The 6,976-nt window shown below is 56.8% G+C and overlaps 1 protein-coding gene across 7 annotated transcripts in view; it reads left to right on the forward strand.

Annotated features, from left to right (window-relative positions):
- Window positions 1-6,889, forward strand: part of DNMBP (dynamin binding protein) — a 36,427-nt gene extending 29,538 nt beyond the window's left edge. For 5 of the 7 annotated variants that reach the window (XM_054204481.1, XM_054204478.1, XM_054204484.1 and 2 more), the window contains 9 exons: window positions 68-267; window positions 1,687-1,817; window positions 2,054-2,158; window positions 2,347-2,475; window positions 2,902-3,234; window positions 3,691-3,873; window positions 3,952-4,150; window positions 4,248-4,702; window positions 5,065-6,887. In XM_054204481.1, coding sequence (XP_054060456.1) covers window positions 68-267; window positions 1,687-1,817; window positions 2,054-2,158; window positions 2,347-2,475; window positions 2,902-3,234; window positions 3,691-3,873; window positions 3,952-4,150; window positions 4,248-4,702; window positions 5,065-5,250 — 1,921 coding nt within the window. In that variant the 3' untranslated portion in view covers window positions 5,251-6,887. Of the gene's footprint in view, window positions 1-67; window positions 268-1,686; window positions 1,818-2,053; window positions 2,159-2,346; window positions 2,476-2,901; window positions 3,235-3,690; window positions 3,874-3,951; window positions 4,151-4,247; window positions 4,703-5,064 lie in introns of all 7 variants that reach the window. The other 2 variants (XM_054204479.1, XM_054204485.1) reach the window with 2 other exon arrangements.
- The last annotated feature ends 87 nt before the right edge of the window (window positions 6,890-6,976 follow it).

A 6,976-nucleotide genomic window follows, 5' to 3' on the forward strand; every position in this document is an offset into this window, starting at 1 on the left:
GAGAGGGCAGAATTTGTGTGGCAGAGCTGGACTGAAACCTGGCGCATCTCCTTTGTCAACTTCCCAGGGGCTGCACAAACTACATTAACCTGGGCTCCTTCCTCATCAAGCCAGTGCAAAGGGTGATGCGATACCCGCTGCTGCTGATGGAGCTGCTGAACGCCACCCCCGAGGCTCACCCTGACAAGGCACCGCTCACAGCTGCTGTCCTAGCAGTCAAAGAAATCAACGTCAACATCAACGAATACAAGCGCCGGAAGGACTTGGGTGAGTAGCGGGGTAGCACTGGGGAGCAAGGGACAGTGTGTTGAGGTTGGTGTCTGTCAGCTCCTGAACGTTATCTGGCAACCACAGTCATGGGTCGAATCTGCCCCCAGTACACTATGCCCTCGCAGCAGGGCAGTAGGAGAGCTGCATTTAAAAATCTGAGCATGAGATACAATTCATAGAATAATGCTGTACACATCTGACTTTAGCTATTTCTTGTGATACAGGGACACAAAATATATGCAGTTGCTGACCACATGGCTATTAAATGAAAACAAAAATAATGATAAGAAAAAAGAATATATACTTAAAGTTAAAAAAATGCAGTTTTAAGCAACACAAATAGGGAATTAATCTGCTAGGGCAGTCTGTCTTACCGAGATTTGAAGAATAAGTTTGAAGGTATATCTGTAGACAGGACAGAATCACACAGGCGCTGGCTGGAAGAGCCCTCTGGGATCTCCTGTCCAACCTCCTGCTGGGAGCAGGATTGTCCCCAACATTGGCTCTGATCAGCTGCTGCTCCCTCCAGCCAATTCTCTCTGACGCCCAAGGATGGAGATTTCAGAGCCTCTCTGCTGTGCTGCACCAGGGCTGTCATCACCGTGACATCACGGTGAAGCTGTCCTCCCTGATCCACCCTGAAGCTCCCAAGCTGCCAGCTCTGGCTGCTGCCCCTCGTTGTGTTGCCTGGCGCTGCTCAGAGGAGTTTGGCTCCATCACCATTGTAGCTGCCCTTGAAGTAGCTGCTGGCTGTGAGCAGACCCCCCTCCGCCTCCTCCCAGCCCGGCTGAGCTCGCCCGGCTGCCCCAGCTCTCACTGTGGGACCTGAGCTCTCCCTGTGGGTCAGGGGCTCTGGTTCTCTGACATCCCTCTTGACCTGGGGGCACCAAAACTGGGCACAGTATCCAAGTGCAGCCTCGCTGGGACTGAACAGAGAGAGAAAATTATCCCCTTTGACCTGCCAGCCAGCCTCTCTGTTTTCCCTTGGAAGACCCCGACTCATGCAAGTCTTACACTTTACTCTTTCCACATAGCCCCACTGAAGCTGAGATGCCATAGGCTGCCTGTAACGATTGCTCATATTTGCTAAAGAAGCAATATAAACACTTTCTATATGTCAAGTGATTATTGTACACCATCTCCTGTGTCATCTTATGCTAATGCTATTCATAATCCTATGGAAGAGTTTGAATGGTGGGTCTACAAAGCATAGGGCCTGTCAAGAGCCAAATAGGGGATTACAGATGGCACAGTGATGGATTTCAAAATGAGGCGAGGCATGGCATGGCGTGATGGGCACTTGGGACTGCAGAGGCTTAGGGAAGGGGAGAGCCAGCAAGGCAATTGTTGATTCGGCACTGTAAGACATGGGCATTGTGCTGACAAGGGTTCTGATTTCTACATCAATCTCTTTAGTGTTAAAGTACCGGAAAGGGGATGAGGATAGCCTCATGGAGAAGATCTCCAAGCTGAACATCCACTCTATCATCAAGAAATCCAACCGTGTGAGCAGTCACCTCAAGCATCTCACAGGCTTTGCGCCCCAGGTAATACACATCAGCTGCCAGGTGCACTTACATCCTTTGCTGCTTGAGAAGGTGGTGGTACCTGCTGTCCCCTCGCACCTCTTCCCCAGTGAGTATCTCTGATCCAGGCCAGCAAGGCAGAATGAGCTTAGGATCTGAAGCACCCATCTCTGCTGTCCAGGTTGTGGGCAGGAGGCCCCATATCCCACACTCTGGGAGTTGCTGCGTTGCCTCACTTGAGACATTTTCTCTCACAGATGAAGGATGAAGCCTTTGAAGAGACAGAGAAAAACTTCCGGATGCAGGAGCGGCTGATCAAGTCCTTCATCCGGGACCTTTCCCTCTACCTGCAGCACGTCCGGGTGAGTCAATCTGGGTGTGGTGCCTGACCCATGGGGTTCGCTGTGTGCTGCCTCTCCTGTCTGCAGGTTGTGAACCTGCTCCTGCCCTCAGCCGTGCCGGGGGGGTGGTCTCTGGGGCTCTGGGCTGCCCTGGGAGGCCTCTCCTGGGCAGCAAGCATGGCTGTGCTGACTGCGTGTCCCTGGTGCAGGAGTCAGCCTGCATGAAGGCGCTGGCAGCAGTGAGCATGTGGGACCTGTGCACGGAGAAGGGTAGTGGGGACTTGGACCAGTTCCAGAAAGTGAATCGGCTCATCAGCGACCAGCTCTTCTCCAACTTCGTGAGTGAGGCTGTGCTCTCGCATGTTTGGGGCACCCCTATGAGACTGCAGGGAGGGTGACACATTCTGGGAGAGGTGTGAGCACTCCTGTTTGGCTCTTCCCTCACAAGAGCTTTGGTGGCTGTGGATTTATGATGTGTATTGAGCGTGCATGTTTAGATACGTATTTTTTTTCAGCCCTACCTGAAATGTTACAGCTCTCTGTTTGGGTAGTTCAGGTGCTTCCATAGCATTGCCCATGCTGGCACAGTTACGTAAGATTGTAGAATAATTCCTGTTGGAAGGGACCTCTGCTGGGTGGCATCGGAAGGACAGACCCTATGTGGTCCTGAGGAAGTTGTGTGCTGGAGGGTGAGCTGCTGGTGTTCACCACACGATGTAAGAGAGCTCCTCATCTCACCTGCTTCCTGCATCTCTGCCCACCAGAAAGAGCGGACGGAGCGGCTGGTGAGCTCGCCCCTGAACCAGTTGCTGAGCATGTTTGCGGGGCCCCACAAGCTGGTGCAGAAACGCTTCGACAAGCTCCTCGACTTCCACAACTGCACCGAGCGAGCAGAGAAGCTGAAGGACAAGCGAACACTGGAGGAGCTGCAGTCAGCCCGCAACAACTACGAGGCCCTCAATGCCCAGCTGCTGGACGAGCTGCCCCAGTTCCTGCGCTTTGCCAAGGAGCTCTTTGCCAGCTGCGTGCGGGGCTATGCCGAGGCACACTGTGACTTTGTGCGCCTGGCCCTGGAGGAGCTGAGACCCCTGTTGTCGGTGGGTTCCCGGAGCACAGCCAAGGCTCTGGGCTCAGTGCAGTGCTAATTTCTGCACAGGGCTTGTCCCCAAGCCTCTATGGGACCCGTCCCGTTGCGGGGGAAGCTGCTGCTGCAGTTTCTGGCCCCAGGTACATCGGGGAGGATTCCTGTGGGATGCTGTCAGGTCAGGGATTGCAGAGTCACAACACAATTGTGTGTAGAGATGGTGGACGCTCTAGCCGCTCCTGGAGCAGTGGCAGGAGAGCATTTGCCTGGGAGACTCTTGGGTCGTGAGTTTGGGGACTACTCAGAGGTGGGTCCAGACAGGACTGCAAATCTGGGCCTGATGCAAGTCACGGGCAGGGCTCAGAGCCCTGCTTGGCCTGGGACCAGGCATGGTCTCTGCTGTAGTTCTTGGCCACTTTTCCCAGGAGCTGTCACCTAACCATGACCCCCAACCCTACTCTGATTCCAGTTGCTGAAGGTGTCTGGCAAGGAGGGAAACCTCATTGCCATCTTCCAGGATGAGCACAGTCGAGTCCTCCAGCAGCTCCAGGCCTTCACCTTCTTCCCAGAGTCCCAGGCAGCTCCGAAGAAGCCTTTCGAAAGGAAGAGCGTGGAGCGGCAGTCTGCCCGGCGGCAGCCTCTTGGAGGCTTGGTGAGTTCCCTCTGCCCTGTGTCGGGGCTTGTGTGGAAGCCCAGGACAGTTGCTCACACGTGACTTGTTCCTCTGCAGCCTAGCTACCTCCTGCAGTCGGATGACGTCCGAGCTGCCCTCCTGGCCCGGTATCCCCCAGAGAGTCTATTCCAGGCAGACCGCAATTTCAATGCTGCCCAAGACCTGGATGTCTCGCTGCTGGAAGGAGACATCGTGGGTGTCATCAAGAAGAAGGACCCCATGGGCAGCCAAAATCGCTGGCTCATAGACAATGGGGGTAGGTGGCTTCTCCCTGCCCTCAGCACCTGCTGCGACTCCCCTCCTCTGGTCCCCCGAGTCTCCAGTCTGAGCTTCCTTCCTCTCCCTCTCTGCAGTGACCAAGGGCTTTGTGTACAGCTCCTTTCTGAAGCCCTACAACCCGCGCCGCAGCCAGTCGGACGTCTCTGTGGGCAGCCACTCTTCCAACGAGTCAGAGCACAGCAGCTCCTCTCCCCACAGCAACACCACGCTGACCTTCAGCCCCAGTGGGGCAGCCGTCACCTTCACTCAGAAACCCCTGCAGGACTCTGCCTCCCCAGCAGACCCGTACCAGTCCCCGCAGCCCCCCTCAGAGACAGACTCCCCCTCTGTGCCCCAGCTTGGCTCTAGTGACAGGACGGTGCCACTGGAGGCTGGTACAGTGACATCTCAGCGCCGCTACAGCCGCCCCGAGCTGGGCTGCAGCCCCGGCTCTCGCAACGGGCACCCCACCAAAGCGCATCTCAGGCCCACGCCCTCGGTGGAGGACAGAGACTCTGGGCTGGAGAGCAGCGAGTCAGAGGGAAACCAGGTGAGCCTTCAGCCACCCCCCACGTGGGGATGCCAAGGGTTGACTCTGTCACTTGAATGGCGGCTGAATCATCCTCCTCCCTCGCAGTGACTAGGGCGAAGTGGGAGGCAGACGCTGCTTTGTCTCACACAGCTGAGGTTTAGGATGAGATTTTTTTCTCCCAACAGCGGAGGTGCAGAGGCAGAGAATTAGGCTGCAAACGGGGGTGGGCAGGTGGGGACAGCTCTGGCAGAGGCTAGGATGGGGATGGGGCTGTCACCATTTGGGGAGAGGCACAAAAGTGCACGCATCCTGTGCAGTGCGACAGCAAAGCTGTGTGGCGTGACCATCCAGCTGACAGTCCCCTTCTGTCCCTCTGGCAGGTCTATTATGCTCTCTACACCTTCAAAGGCCGAAACAGCAACGAACTGAGCGTGTCAGCTAACCAGAGACTCAGGATCCTGCAATTTGAGGACATCACGGGCAATCGCGAGTGGTGGCTGGCTGAGGCGCACGGGAAGCAGGGCTACGTGCCCTCCAGTTACATCCGGAAGACAGAGTACACGTGAGGCAGTGGGCAGGAGCCTGCACCCCGTGCCTTGTTCCTGCAGGGACTGCCAGGGGCCTCGAGGAGGCTGGCCAGCCCTACAGCTCCCACTGCTCACCCTGAGTCTGTGTCCCTCGCAGCCATGCAGTGCTCCTGGGCCCCACCATGCTGGCTGCCACCTCCCCTTCTGGGGAGGAAGGAGGGTGGGCTGGCAAGGCAGGCAGGAGCAGGCAGCTTGTGTGAGGGCAGGGGTGAGTTGCCTTCACCCTGTGCTGTTTGAGCCTCCTGTGTCAAGGCGGGAGCAGGGGAGCAATGTGTGGGGCTGTAGCCTGGGAGGGAACAGCTTGACAGAGGCTGAGAACCTGGTGTGGGTTTAATTGTGGGAGGCTACTGCTGAGTTTCTGGAGTCCAGCTTTAGCCAAATGGTGTTAAAAGCAACCTGGGCCCTGTGAACGTGCTCCCTGTGCCATCTCAGCAGCAGCAGAAGCCTGGTCTTGCCTCTATGTGCAGGACCTCAGGGTGGGACATCCACATGCTGCCTGGGGAAGTGGCTCTGAGGTTCACTGGGAGTAGTTGAGCTCTGGGACTGGGACGGGCCCCCACAACAGATGCTTTGTCCCCGTGCTTTGTCTCCCAGGAGCTGGGGCCTCTCCAAGCTCTGCTGCTAGCAGCAGCTATTGGGGTCTCCTCTCCCAGATGAGATGCAGAACACCACTTTCCCTCGTCAGTGCAGTGTCTCTAGTACCCAAGACCCAGCTTTGTGCTGACATGCCCACCTGGCTACTTTGGGCTGGGGCAGGCAGCACAGCCTCTTCTCCAGCCTGATTTCTGGGGTCTCTGACCAGGACTGCCTCACCTGTGCTTTTCTGCAGGGCACCAGCAACAGTGCTGACATTCTGGGAGGGCAAGGCAATCTCTGGGAGGGATGTGGTGCCCTTTGCCGGGGGGGCATGTGTCTTACCTGCTGCTGCCGTGCCCTGAAGGAGAGAAGCTCCTGTCTCCTTGGGGTGATGTTTGTGTCCCCTGTACTGCTGCTCTGTAAATAAAGATTTGCCCTTGTGTATAGGAGGCGCCTGTGGAAGCGTTGGGAGAGCTGGGAGGAGTGTGTGGCCACTGGTGGGCTGGCAAGCAGAGCCCACAGACTTCACGCAGACCCTGCAGGGACAGGAAGAACATTTGCCTTCCGGTGGGGTCCAGCATGCGTCTGCCTTTGTCTTTGTGCCAGCTGCAGCTTAGGCACTAGGAAACCCTCACGGGAAAGTTCTTCATTAAGATGAAGTGATTGCGCTGCCCTCTCCCCCCACCACTGGGACTGATGGTGGCTTGTGTCCTTCCTGCTACCAGCCGGGATGAAGGGGTTTGCTCTGCTCTGGGTGGGTTTGGCAGCAGCGACGTGCACACAGGCCTGCCAGCAGCCAGGGTCAGTGCTGCAGCTCCTGGCTTTCATGCCCAAGAGCAAAGAAGGGTCAAGAGTTTTGTCACCGGTAACCACCGGGTTCTGTGTGCACCTCTCCAGCTTGTCTCCACCACAGGCAGGTTTGCAGTCCGGAGCCACAGCCCAAAATCTGCCCCACTAGTGGTGATGATGGCCCCAGAGACCGCCTCGTTAATTTGCACTACACTCAGAGGGAGCTGCAGCCATAGGGAAGGGAGGCCCTGGCTTCTTCACTGCCAGAGCGTCGTGGTCATGCCTGGGTACAGCTGTGCCGCTCCATTAGGACTCCCCACCCACGTGCGTCTGCATAACC

Source organism: Rissa tridactyla, chromosome 6, assembly GCF_028500815.1.
Source record: "Rissa tridactyla isolate bRisTri1 chromosome 6, bRisTri1.patW.cur.20221130, whole genome shotgun sequence".
NCBI lineage: Eukaryota > Metazoa > Chordata > Aves > Charadriiformes > Laridae > Rissa > Rissa tridactyla.